The sequence below is a fragment of the Anser brachyrhynchus genome (genome assembly GCF_964034855.1).
Source record: "Anser brachyrhynchus genome assembly, chromosome: 19".
Taxonomy (NCBI): Eukaryota; Metazoa; Chordata; class Aves; order Anseriformes; family Anatidae; genus Anser; species Anser brachyrhynchus.
The window spans coordinates 4,492,480-4,506,341 of record NC_137712.1 but is presented as its reverse complement, the minus strand read 5'-3'; the positions used below and the strand labels follow the sequence as shown (position 1 = coordinate 4,506,341).

Below are 13,862 nucleotides of genomic sequence, written 5' to 3'. Positions count from 1 at the left end.
TCCAATTTCCCCACAACCAAATGCAATTAAAGAGTATCGCTTACCCGGCTCGCCCAGGATGGCCAGCGCATAAATGGCAAAAGCCAGGAGGGCGGCTGCCGTCCTGCCCAGCATGCAGACCTCCGGCAGCAAGCCGTGCCCCTGCCCCGGCTTCAAGCTGCGGGAGGTGGCGTCCGTGTACTTCACCATGATCGCCGTGTTCCTGGTCATCCTGGTGGCCGCCCTGCAGGGCTCGGCGCCCCGCGGCACCTATTTTCCCTACAAGGTGCCCCTCGATCCCCAGGGGCTGCTCGAGCTCTCCTGGAACGTCAGCTACCCCGAGCAAGCGGTGTACTTCCAGATCCTCAGCAGGGAACTCAAGTTCGGGCTCCTCTTCGGGATGTCGGACCGGGGAGAGTTTGAGAATGCGGACCTGGCCGTGCTCTGGAGCGACGGGCACAGCTCGTATTTTGGGGTGAGTTGCCGTGTTTTGTCACGGCTGCTTTTGGGGTTGCTGCCCGACGGGTGAATCTGATCTATTTAATTGGGGCAGAGCTGGTCCAGAGCACGGCACGGGGCTGAGCGGGGCTGGACTGCTCTCGCTGCTCAACGAAAGTGGTCCAAAAGGGCTGGGGGGGTTCTGGTCCAGAGGCCTATGCTGTGGGCTTGGTATAGGATCTGAAATCCGAAGAGAAAGGGATAAATGCAGTAACTCTGCTGTACTCATCCGCAAGCGCTCCAACAGGTGGTTGCACAGAGAGCTCGGCTACACGCAAACGCAGGCTGCATCGACAGCTTGGTTCGCCTGTGCGCTGCCCTCAGCCGCATTAAAAATTAACCACCGCTCCCATTCCTGACTTTGAGAAAGCGCAAAAGTTATCAACCAGCAAGTCTGCTCCTGCCAGCGCCAATGAGCCGCCTGCAACTCACGTTTGCAGCTACAGCAGAGATCAACAGGACACGGGAAAACCCAATCCGACGGCCGCCTGCCAGCAGCGTGGTGTTATCAGAAATTAAACAGGCAGAAGTATTTGGGCGGTATGCAAATGCCCGGTGGTAGCAGATGGGGAGGGGGAACTCGTTTGTAGTTTTGCCATTTGATTTTTTTGTCCTTTCTTACACAGTCCGTTTGTCCAGGCTCTCCTGCGGTTTGTCTTTCCGCCGGGGCTGGAGCTGCAATACCTCACCCCGTGCCCTCCGGCAGCTCCCTGTCCCCAGATCACCACGTTAGGTTTATTGCAATTGCGCTTCACTGCAGAAAGCAATTCACATTTTCCCTGTGTGAAGCTTTCCAGTAAGTTAAATTTTACCTCTCTGCTTACTTGAAATTAGCCGTAAAATATATTCTTTCACAATCAGCTGCAATGTGATCTGCAGTGCAATGAAAGGATGAAAAGGAGGGCTTATTATCTGTACTGTTTTCCTGCTAATTACCAGCCATTCAGGATGTGTGATGACCCAAATGCTACAGTATTTCACAGCATCATGTTAAAAAAAACATAAAGGATCATTGCTAATCTGCCTTCTTGTGCTCACTGGAAGACAAACAGCGCTGAATTAAACGCCGAGCAGCATTGGGGCTTTCTCTTCCCGTTGGTGCTGAACAGCATCCTGCAAGGAGCTCTCTGTAAACCTCTACAGCCCTGGTTTTCTCTCTCCCAGCAGTCTTTCTGCTGGATAAGGATGTCAGCTGTTAAAGAGATCCAAATTTGCTCACCCCCCCATGTACTATGAGATTAATTTGCACAACGCACTCCTATGAAAACAAATGTCATGCTAGCTTCATGTAGCTGATTTTATTCTCCCCCTCTAAGGACAATATGTTCTCGAAATATCACTCTATACTTCTGGCTGAAACGATGCCAAGATGCTTTATTCTTTTTCTTTTATTTCTTCCCCCGAGACGAGAGAACCAGTGCCACCGGTATTGGTGCTGCAAGGTACTTCCCAGGGGCCTTTTCTTGGTAAACAAAAGCCACAAACAAGAGATGCAAAAATCAAGACAAAGATGTTGTTCTAATCCAAATTATTAAAATTATTTATATTATTTATAAAATTTCTACTCCAACCCTTCCAACCCCTAAGCACAGGAGGAGCCTACCGCGTTGCTTCCCAGCGTGGCTTTGTCACCACCATTAACCGAGAGCAGTTTTCAGCCTTGCCTGGCTCCTGGGACAATCTGTCCACGGCGAGCTCAGGGCATTAAAGGGGGTTCGTGGTTCAAAGGGCTGACACTGCAGCCCATCAGGGGGCTGATCTCAAATCGAGAGCAGCTGGCTTGTGGCAAGGGTCGTGGAAAACACATCACCCTGCTCAGAAAGTGCCCCCAGCCGTACACCCAGAACAACGCAGACTGATGCCACCCTGCAGGCTTTCCTCCCCCAGCTCCTTTCCCCAAATGCACGTCAGCTCTAAAAGGTCTTTTTTGCAGAATATCGGTGCTGGGTCAGGTATTTCACACCTCTGAAAGGCTGGTGAACCAAAGGGGGGGTGAACCAAAGGTTGGTGAACCGAACGCTGGTGAACCAAAGGAGGGTGAACCAAAGGAGAACCCGTGCACCACTGGAGGTCCCCACCGTGCCCCCCGGGGCCGTGCAGGATCCGCGCAGCCCCCCGGCTTACCGGGTGCCGTCCTCCCGCAGGATGCCTGGAGCGATGCCAAGGGGCACCTCCACATGGACTCGCAGCAGGACTACCAGCTCCTGGGGGCTCAGAGCGCCGCCGAGGGGTTCTACATCCTCTTCAGAAGAGCTTTCAGCACCTGTGACCCCAAGGACTACCTTATAGAGGTACGGCATCGCCCTCAGCCTAGTGCGGCACCGCCGGCCCCATCCCAACCCCACAGCTCCAACCCCCCCAGCCTGCAGGTCAGACCTCACCCCCGTTGTGTTTTTTGGGATGGCATCGGGTGTTTGTGCTGCTGCGTGCAGTAAGGAAGCGTGCTACAGATGTCAGCCCCGCGCCATGAGTAATGTTTGGCACCATCTATTTACAACCCCTTAAAAACCTCTCTAACGCGTAGATTTCAGCTCGTTTGCATCATCCGCTCCTGGTAAGCGTGTGCTGGGTCTATATAAATACCCTCCTGCATCACTCGGGCTTGCAGTTGGGAGCCAAGTGTTTGGAGTGTTACGAAGAGGTGTTGCTCAACGGGAGGCAAAGGGGGGGGCTGCAGGAGCCGAGCGAAGGTGCAGCGAGTGGAGCCAGGGCTGCGTGCTTGTGAGCGTCTGGGTCTGCGAGTGGGTGGTGGGAACGGCCCCACTGGGGATGTCAAAGAGCTTCGGGGTCTCAGACAAGAAGGGGAAGCCCCCGGGTGCAGGCAGGGATCTCCACGAGGCTCGTTTGAGATGAAATCCTCTGGTGGACAGGGTATTTGGAAGCCACCGTGGGCACAGAGCAGCCTCGAGGTTTTGTTGCTAGTTTTCGGAGGCATGCCTTGTGGTGAGAGGTGTCTGCCAAAACACGGAGAGCCCCGGAGGAAAAAATATCTGTGTGTGAACCAGGGAAAGACTTGCAGGTCTTTATTCTTAGCCTTGGAGAGAAAATGACTCCCTTTTCCTTTCCTTCTTACCTCCTGTCCAGAGCTGAGTGCCTTCAGCAGCACCTTCCTTGCCCACTGTGCTTTCAGCAGACCCTCTCTGATGCTGCCAGAAGCTGGCAGAAAGGGTCTGGGGGAGAAGTTTTGTTTCTGTTGCTCCCCCCCAAGCTGCTGCCCGGGGTCTGGATCCACGTGGCCACCCCAGCCTGCAGTTCAGGAGGGCCGAGGGAGCAGAGGGGAGCCGTTCCTTTAGGGACAGGGGAGAGGTGTGAGGTACCAGTATTGACTTCTGCTGGAAACCAGTGCCATGTAGGGAAAGCTTTCCAGGCTCTCTCAACTGGTAGCGAACTCTCTGTGATCATCGCTCGATGCTAAAACATGCTAGTGAAATAAATTCCCCTAAATCTACGGCCCAGCAAAGAGAGATGCTGCTGAAGCCAGGATGGTTTCCCCTTTGGAGAGGGGCTAGGGCCTACTTCCAAATTCATGCCACCAGTACCAGTGCCAATTGTCCATGAGATTCACACTCTCTGGTATCCTACACATAAAACTACCTGCCACGCTTTGCTCTTGCTTCAGGACGGCACCGTGCACCTCATCTATGGGATCCTGGAGAAACCCGTCCGCTCCCTGCAAGCCATCAACATCTCTGCCATCCACAGGGGGCTGCAGAGGGTGCAGCTGCTAAAGCCCAACATCACCATCCCCGAGCTGCCCAGCGACATGAAGACCATGGAGATAACGGCCCCCGGTGTCGTTATCCCCAGCCAGGAGACGACCTACTGGTGTTACATGGCAGAGCTGCCAGACGGCTTCCCCAAGCACCACATCATCATGGTAAGAGGCAGGAGAAGAGGTGAAAGAGGAGAAATGCTTTCCCTGGTGCATCTCAGCAGCTGCGTTCAGGTCCCTCAAAGCTGTTCTGCAAAGCCCACCTCTCTCCTGCCCTTTCGCAGGGAGGGTTTCAGTCCCAAATGCACCCCCAGAGCACCAAAACACCTCCCTGAGCCAGCCCACCAGCCAGCAGCACCCTCACATCCCCTAGAGAACCCAAATCTGGTGGCAGGTTGGTGACTTTGGCAGACTGAATGGGGACCATGGTGACTTTCCTCCTGGCACATTGAATGGGGACGAGGGCAGGGCTCAGAGCAGCTCCCTTGCAGAGGAGAGAGCTGCAGCCATCAGGGGCAGGATTATGGCTCACCATGTGCCACGAGGAATACAGAAACACGGCAAACAAATTAACAAGCCTGGCCAGGGCAGGGCAGAGCAAGCCAGAATATGAACTGCCCTCTAACAGATCAGGCATATTGCAAAAAAAAAGTCATACAGATAAAGACAATTTTTGTGCGGCTGCGTTGCACTTGCTCGGGTCACATCCCCAAGGGGGTGGGGACAGAGACCTGTGGCAGCAGAGTGCCTGTCCCGAGGTGCTGGGAGCGTCACCCCAGCACAGCACGACCCGGCACCCGCGGGGCCAAAAGCACGCAGCAGGGAGAGGGGAAGCCTGACACAGGAGCTGAAGCGAGCGCTCAGCGATTTGTAGGGGAGAGGCGACGCTGCAAAGGAAAGCTCAGAAGGAGGATTTTCTCCCCAACAGATGGTGCAAAATGAATCATCTGTGTGTAAGTAAAAAGTGCGTAACTCCTGATATCTTCCCGCTGCTGCAGATCATCTCTACAGCTGGCGCTTTTAGCCGGAGCCATTCCTCAGGCGTTTGAAGTCGCTCTTTCTACCCAAATCCCCCCTGCCTGTGCCCAGAACAGCAGCTCCTGGCTGGGCATGAAACCCGGTAGCTGCGGGCAGTGGGGCCAGGACTCTCTTTGTGAGAAACCGAAGTCCTCTAAGCCCAGCAAGTCTGCAAAGGACTCGGTCACCACGAAGCAGCCCGAGCTCTGCTGCTCCTCAGGTGCAGCCACCTGCAGGGAAGGGACGAGGTGTTTCTCCACGAGCTCTGGTGGACTCTGGGTTGGTCCCAAAGCCAGCCAAAAGCTCTTGGTCCTTGGTCCATGTGCCCGAAGCAACCTTCCCTCCCCATCTCATGGCAAGAATTGAGGGCAGACTTACCCACGCTGGGCTGCACAAACAGCACGCTCAGGGACGGGGCCTTGGCAAACGGTCCTAACATCTCCCCTTCCTTCTCGGACGCTGCTTTGCAGTACGAGCCAGTGATCACGGCGGGCAACGAGGCCCTGGTGCACCATATGGAAGTCTTCCAGTGCGCCGCCGAGCTGGACAGCATCCCGCGCTACAACGGGCCCTGTGACGCCAAGATGAAGCCAGACCAGCTCAACTACTGCCGGCACGTGCTTGCCGCGTGGGCCATGGGCGCACAGGTGGGTGCACGATGGGACCCCTCGCTCCCGGCCACCTTTCCTGCCATCTTCCAACCCTTCCTAGTCCTTTCTCATAGGAATGGGTGCCTGACTCATCCCTGTGTGGGCTGCTCCAATCCCATTTGAGATTTGGGTTCAGTCCCTTTTAACCTCCCCCCCACTCTGTCCCAAGACACCTCAGCATTTCCACCCCAGCCCATAAATCAATGTGACATCCCCTCCCCTAATGCCCCTGGCTCCCTAAATCAATGTGACACCCTCCTCCCTTGATGTCCTCCCTCCGCTTCCAGGCTTTCTACTACCCCGAAGAAGCAGGGCTTGCCTTTGGCGGTCCGGGCTCCTCCAGATATCTGCGCCTTGAGATTCACTATCACAACCCCCTGGTGTTCAAAGGTGAGTGGGGACGTGGCGCGGCCCCCACACCTCGCCAGCGAGACACAGGAGAGCTGGGGGAGTGATGGGGACTGCCACTCTGCCGGGGGTGTCACCAGAGGCTGGACCCATCCTCACGCGTGCCCAGAGGCAAGGAGGATGCTTGGGGAGGGGAGCCCAGCAAGCAGTGGGGTTGCACATCGGTCCTGCAGGGCTATGACCCGTGGCAAGCCCCATATTTATTGGGATTGCTGGTGGGTGCCTCCCGACATCTGTGGAAGGAGCTGTGGAGGGGTTGAGCTCGGAGCCAAGAGCATCAGTGATGCCAAAGTCACCAGAGAGACAGCACCAGCCTGGCTGGGGACGGGGGGATTTGGATGTTGTTTTAATGGTATTCCTGCTTCGATAACGTTGTCAGGAGACACATTTAAAAAAAAAAAAAAAAAAAAAAAAGGATTCCAAACAACACAGTTTCTTCATTTACATAAAATCAAGTAACTTCTTGACTACCCAAGTGTATTTTTAGGAGACCGGAGCATATGTACTGTAGATCAATCATAGCACATTCGGCAACTTGAGAAGAAACACAGCTATAAATATGGAGCTCACGTCTTTCATAACTTACCAGCTTTGGTGTGTTAACCAATAGTGTCTCCCTCCTTATTCTTATCCCCTGGCGGTCTCCAGCCCAGAGACAGGGGGCTTGGCCCCAGCCCGACTCCTTGGGTCTGCACCTTCCCCATTGCTGCGGGGAGCCCGGCTCGGCTCCGCTCTGCAGCACCCAAGGGCCCGGGGCTCCCTCTGCCCCCCCCCCAGCTGCATGTGGGCTCTAGAGGTTAAACAGAGCAACCTCGAATGCACCAAAGACCAGGAGCTTTGCAAATGCAGGGGGTGCTTGCTCCACCAGCATTTCCCCTCCTGGCAGGCCCCCAGTAAATGCATAGCTTTGTTTTTTTTGATGTATCAGTTAAAGAAGGTGCAATGAGCCATGCTTCTGAGTCTGCCAAAGCACCCTGAGACCTGTCCTGCTCTGGGCTCTCCAAAGGCACTCCTTGCCTTTATCTTGGGAGGAATTGGTGACCTCTCTGGGGAACCAACACTTGCATGAAAATATCCAGGATTTTATAACAATAGGAATAGCACACATGAAAAAAGCTGTGAGTGAGAAGCTTGGGCACCCCTCCCCACACCTGTGGCAGCAGAGCATCATTTTTCACACCTGACCTTACCCGAGAGCTGTCAGCTCTCCCACAGTGACTTCCCACCCCGTCCTTTTGCCCACTAGGGCGCCGCGATTCCTCGGGGATCCGCCTCTACTACACGGGCAGCCTGCGCCGCTACGACGCCGGCATCATGGAGCTGGGCTTGGTCTACACGCCGGTGATGGCCGTGCCCCCGGGCGAGACCGCCTTCGTCCTCACCGGGTACTGCACCGACAAGTGCACCCAGCGGGTGAGTGCCCAGCCCTCCGAGCCCCTTCCCTCGGGGTCGTGCTGGAAAGAAAAACCCCACAGCCCACAACCAGCAGCAGTTGGCCCTGAGCAGCTGGTTGGGATGAGCTGAGCTCCCCGTGAAGGCAGAGCTCCTCGGGAGCCAGCTGCTCCGTCTCCCCCGAGTACCGTTGCCATCTAGGAAAACATACTGCTGTGCCATGCCTGGGTGCTTTCCCCTATGGAAACGCAAAGATTGGCTTCTGCTTCCTGGGGAGTTCCTTAAGAGCTCGCTCAAGTATGTTTTCAAACCGCCCACCCTGCTCTCAGGCAAGTTTTAGTAGGTATTTTTTATAGGGCCTACCCAAAAGAAGTCGTCGGTGCCACAAGCGCGAGGAAGCAAGCTGCATCCAGATCCTGCTAATTTGGGGCATGGCATAGCATTAATTGGCTATGACAGCAGGCTGAGCATCTACCCCTCTGCACAGCTCACCTCTGGGCTGCCCCGAGGGTCCAGCAGCCCCCAAAATCCTTCCAGGAGCCAGGGGGGACCCATCCCAAGCTCACAGCCCGGGGACACACGGGAGGGGAGAGGGACGGGGCCAGGCACGGAGCCTGAAGCCATCCTTCCCCAGGCGCTGCCTGCTGCCGGCATCCGCATCTTCGCCTCGCAGCTCCACACGCACCTGGCGGGCAGAAAAGTGGTGACGGTGCTGTCGCGGGACGGCAGGGAGCGGCAGGTGGTGAACGCCGACGGCCACTACAGCCCTCACTTCCAGGTACGGCACCGGGCGGGTGGGTGGCACCCACGGGACACCCGGTCCCGCGGGCACAGATGGGTGCCGGGGCACGGCACCGCTCCGACCCGGTGCCTTTTTCTCCCCCCTCTCAGGAGATCCGCATGCTGAAGGAGCTGGTTGCAGTTTTTCCGGTGAGTGGCTCCAAAAATCGTGGCGGTTTCCGATCAGAGCAAGTACTCCCTCACAGACCCACTGCGGCCCAGGGGCTTGGACTCCTCTCCGCTGCTCCGTCACTGCTGCTGCTGCTCGTGGTGTCCTGCTCAAAAGCCTCAGCCCCAGCCAAGCCATCCCCGGGCTGTGCTCAGGCTCCTGGGGTGGCCCTGCAGGGGGGGAGGCAGCCGTGGCACCACGTTGGGTACAAGCTGGGCAATGCAAAATGTCCCTACGTGGATTTTTTTAAGGTGCTTTAGCCCGGAGGAAATTCTTAGGAAGTGAGGAAAGCAGGAAACACAATTCCTGGGGTATGGCCGTAGGGAATCTCCCAGGGGGGTGCACGGTGAGCAAATGCTGGGGGGGCACCGATGCTGCCTGTGGACTTGCACCACGAAAGAGCGCGGAGGTCCTGCTGTGTTACGGGTTCACTCGTCCTGATATTTGCTGCCTGGGGAGGGGGAACTTTGCACTTTCCCACACCCCCATGTCTGTTTGAACCCCCCAGGGCGACGAACTCATCACAGCCTGCACCTACAACACGGAGGACAGGAGCCAAGTGACCGTGGTGAGTACGGCTGCGTGCGCGCTGCGGGGTCAGTGCCTGCACCCCAAGGTGCAGGAAAGGCGGGGGGGGGGGAACACGTGCATGGACCGGGGCTAAATCACAGCCAGAAGCCAGGAGAAGGGTGGCAAGGAAGCGAACCCACAGGACTCCGCTTCCTGCAGCTGGGATGCTAAGGTGCTAATCGAGAAGTAGCGTCTGCCACTCTGATTCCCATCACCAACCGTTCCGCTGGGTATTAATTGTAATTAAGGAGAAGCGGTGTTTTTTTTGACAGCGCGTGTTATTCCCTTACATAGGCAGCGAAAAAAAAAAAAAAAAAGGAGCCTGTCAGAGGTACCATCAACAGGGACGAAGCTAAATATAGCGGAGGGATTACAGGGAATCTGCATTTTAATGTAAACCACACGTTCCAGCCTGAAAGCCTGTCCTTGCACGAAGGGCGGGTGGGCAGATGAGCCGAGTGTGCGTGACGGTGTGTGTGCACGTAAAGGGGGGAGCTCGGTGCCCACATACCCCCTTCTGCCCCTCTTGCTGCCCCTGTGGCTCCGGCAGCGCTGAGCTGGGCACTGGCACGGCCAACGTTTGGGGGGAAAATTTGGGGGCTGCTGCCCGGCGCTGCCCCCAGCCCCCCCGTGTGTGTGCCGCAGGGCGGGTTTGGCATCATGGAGGAGATGTGCGTGAACTACGTGCACTACTACCCCCAGACCCAGCTGGAGCTCTGCAAAAGCGCCGTGGACCCGGGCTACCTGCACCGGTACTTCAGCCTCGTGAACAGGTACAGAGCGAGGCTGTGCGAAGGGGAGAGGGGCCGCTGCCGAGCCCTTTGCTGGCAGTGCTGGAAAAAAAGTTATAAAAATAGGTTTTCAGGCCCTGGGTTTGCAGCGGTGGTATCTGGGGCTGTTGGGGGGGTGCAGGTTTTGGGGAGCCATGTGCTGGGGCATGGCTGGAAGGAGTCCTGCCCTCGCCATCCCCCAGAGCAGGCACCAGATCAGGGCTGTTAGGGCTGGAGGTAGAGGGGATCCCAAGGACAAGGAGACCTTTCTGGGTATGGGACTTCCCTGCAAGGCCCAGTGCAAGGCAGTTCTGTCTGCAAAGTACATTTTATGAGCCCAGGCAGGCACCAACCATGCTGCCGGAGCAGCAGGCTCATTTGCCCCTGGCAAGAGGGTGAGGTGCTGACCTTGCACAGGGCGTCCTAGGCACGGGCACACCGGGTGGCCCCGAGTCTTCCCCCGAAGGTGCCAGCCATGGCAGTGTTTCCTGCTGCCACGTGCAGAGTCTGGAGCCTTCCCAGGTCCAGCTTCAGGCCGGGAGGAACGCGGCACATCCAGCCCACCTGGCTGCCTTTCGGCCTGGCATCTCTCCTGCGCAGGTTCAACGACGAGGAGGTCTGCACGTGCCCGCAGGTCTCAGTCCCACAGCAGTTTTCCTCCATCCCCTGGAACACCTTCAACAGAGACGTGCTAAAATCCCTCTACGGCTTCGCCCCCATCTCCATGCACTGCAACAAATCCTCGGCCGTCCGCTTCCCGGTACGTACAGCTTTGCCACCCAGGGCTGACGTGCTTCATGGCAAAACTCCAGGCCAGGGCTAAAACTTCCTCGATCGGCTCCTCGATGGGCTAGGGACGTGGCTGCACCCTGTGGCCCCAAAGCAGGGAGCTGGAGCTGCCCGGGGAACCCCAGCACCAGCAGCACTTAAAGCACCGTGCCCCAGCCGCCGGCACGCTGGGTGCGCTCGGGCGGATTCAATTAGAGGATGTGCATTTGCATAAAGCGATTTACTGACATCTTTGAGCAGCCCGGAGTGTTAAAGCAGGGCTGTCTGCAGAAGCAAGGAGGACTGTGAGGCCATTTTACAGGATTTGGGCCAATTACGTCAGGTCCCAGCAGAGCAAGCTCATTACGCACTGCATCTGTGCAATCTCCAAACCTGGAGCTACAGCAAGGCATGAAGGATAAAGGACCACAGGAGCTTCAGAAAGAAAACAAACAAACAAAACCCAGGCCCAGTGACGATGCTCATGACATTGATGATGATGAAGATTTAAAGCCACTGATGGTCCCTATCACCATCGGTTCCTGATGCCATTCATCAGTGTAATGAGCTTCCGTGATAAGTTAGGTCGTGCTGCCCACTGCAGTGCTGGAGGACACTGAGCTGATGGCGAGGAAGACCATCAGCCTTCCTCCCAGGTAAAAACCCTCCAGCCAGGTCACTCCCAGGGGGCAGGAACCTTCCCCTGCCAGCCCTAAACCACCGGAGACCCTCACCTCTCGGCTGTGCAGAGCCTGGAGCAGGGACAAAAGAGGCTCGGAAGTTTTTTGCAGCAGCAGAATTATGAATTAAGCCTCTTAATCACAGCCCTGGCAACTGTGTGAGCTCAGAGAGGGCTGGGGGCGGCTGGGAAGAGGCTGGCGGGGAGCAGAGGCGATGCTGGCACGCAGCGAGGGGAGCAGGGAGCTGAGCTGCCCCCCCTGCTCTCTCGGTGCGTTCGGAGCGAGCTGCATTTCAAGACATCTCATTTATTCCACAGCATTTCTGCCAAGAGACAAGCACCAGCTTCTAATTAAGCGCACGCATTTCTGCAGTTCAGTGATCCCAGTCCTGCCTAGCTCTCTGCAAGGACGTGGTGCTGTTAATTATTTAGCAAGCCCCTTCTCACACCGAGGTGGCACTGTGAGCGTGGTGTGAGGTCTCCGTGCCAGTTCCCCAGGATCCCAGCTCTCTCCCGGCACCAAACCCAGCCCCACAGCCCCACCAAATGCCCCCGATGCCCTCCCAAAGCAGGGGCTGGAGGAGATCTGCAGGGCACAGGGCAGACCCTAGCAGGTGGGCTCCGGGCTGGGGCCAAACCTCGGGGCAGGCACAGCCCCAAGCCCCCAGGTGCTCTCCTAAGCCTTGAGGTTGCAGAAAAGCACTCGGTTCTCCAGCTGGTGCTCTCCTGCCCTGCTGCCCCTCTCTGATTGCTTCGGGAGGGGTTCTCCGCCCCCTCCACCCTTCCCAGGGTTTCCAGGTGCAGGTGCAAGCTCTGGCCTGATTTGCTTCGCACACTCCAAGGATTTTTCATCTGAAACGATGAATCCAACTTTCTTCCTCCTGCTGATGACTCACGGCCCTACCTCTCGTCTCCAGCCCGCCCTCCTCCCGCTCCCGCTGTAGCTCTGCCCGTCTCTGACATTTCTGCACGAGCGAACAGACGGGAGCCCAGCCCGGCCTGAGCTCCCCCTGCCCCTTGCCGGACCACCAAATCACGTAGGAGACGAATCCAGCCCTGCCGTCTCTGCCCTTTGCACGATCTAACCCCGGAAAATTGCTCCTTGCAGGCAGCACCCCCAAAGCAAGCAGCACCCATGGTGCTGGAGGGTTTGTGCTGCCCGTGGTCACCTCGCCCCGATGGCCCTGCCAGCCCCTTCCTCGGCTCTGCCCGGCTGCCGCCTCCCTCGCCCCCGGCAGCAGCTGCGCACCAGGAACCGTGCTGGCACGTTGCAAATGTCACCTCCGAGCCAAGCTCCCCGCCAGCAGCTGGCAAACAGCCTGGGCTGAGAGCACGGTGGGCTGGTGGGGCTCGCCGCTCGGAGCTGTCGCCGTGTGACTCGGTGGGGAACGCGTTTTTTCGGGGCGGAAGCTCCCTGATTGCGGTGGCTTCGTGCAATATGGTGCAGCGCGGGCATCTGCTCCGCTGCTGGGATGCGTAGGTGCTCCCACGAGATAAATAATTGGTGATGTCTCATGGGAAAACATCCTGGTTCGGGTTCAAAACACTTCCCAGCGTTAAAGATCACGTCGTCTTTACAAGCACGGAGAAACGCGGAGCAGCCAGGTGCCCGAAACCCTCGGTCTCACGGTGCCCAACTCTCTTTGCAGGGCGAGTGGGAGAAGCAGCCGCTCCCCAGCATCACCGAGACGCTGCGGGAGCCCGTCCCTCACTGCCCGCCCGCCCCCGGGCCTCATCCTGCTGCCTCCGTGCCCCTCAAGCTGGGTGAGATCAAGAGGGTCTGAGCCGATTCCTGGTCCCCCTTGGCGTGCCAGCACCGCGATGGGATGCGCCTCTGCACGGTGGTGACACGGGTGGCCACAGGGAGCCTCGTCCCATCGCTCCCCCCATCCCTGCCCCGGCTCCTGCCTCCACCCGGGGGGGGTTAGGGCTCATCCCTAGCGGTTCAGAAAGTACTCTGGGGATGGAAAGCGCTATATTTAGTGCGTTATTAGCAAGCCCGGCTCTGAGTAATGCTGCTTTCCGCCCCCAGAATAATAATGGGGAGGTTTGCTATTGTGCCAAACCCAGCGCGGCCCCGGGGAGAAGTGGGGGGGGGGGGAGATGCCTTGCTTCCCCGCAGGGAAACTGAGGCACAGAGCAAAGAGCAGCGTGGGAGCAGCACACGAGCTTTCCTGGCACCCCATGGGCCCATCTTGTTCGGGGTGGCTCTGTGGGGGCTCCCCCACGCTGACACCCCCGGGGGGACGGAGGGAGGGAGGGAAGGAGATGCCGCCTGCCGCAGCCCCGCTGGGCCGGGGATTATTCGCCTTGACGCCACCAGATGCCAGCGGACGGGAACAAATGATACTTGCGTGATGGGATTTCGAAAGGGGGAGGGATGGGGATGGAGGGAAACGGGGGGAAAGACAAACCTTTGGCAGGAAAAACGACTCCATTCAATACCTACATGTGAAATAAAAAGGAAAAA

The 13,862-nt window shown here is 57.5% G+C and overlaps 1 protein-coding gene across 1 annotated transcript; it reads left to right on the top strand.

The window, feature by feature from the left end:
- On the top strand, positions 1 to 13,862 carry DBH (dopamine beta-hydroxylase). The gene is made up of 12 exons (XM_080561662.1): positions 1 to 454; positions 2,622 to 2,768; positions 4,097 to 4,354; positions 5,677 to 5,853; positions 6,144 to 6,246; positions 7,511 to 7,677; positions 8,291 to 8,434; positions 8,548 to 8,586; positions 9,114 to 9,173; positions 9,821 to 9,948; positions 10,546 to 10,705; positions 13,042 to 13,862. The coding sequence occupies exons 1-12, from the start codon at positions 74 to 76 to the stop codon at positions 13,174 to 13,176; spliced, it is 1,899 nt and encodes a 632-aa protein (XP_080417788.1). The 5' UTR covers positions 1 to 73; the 3' UTR covers positions 13,177 to 13,862.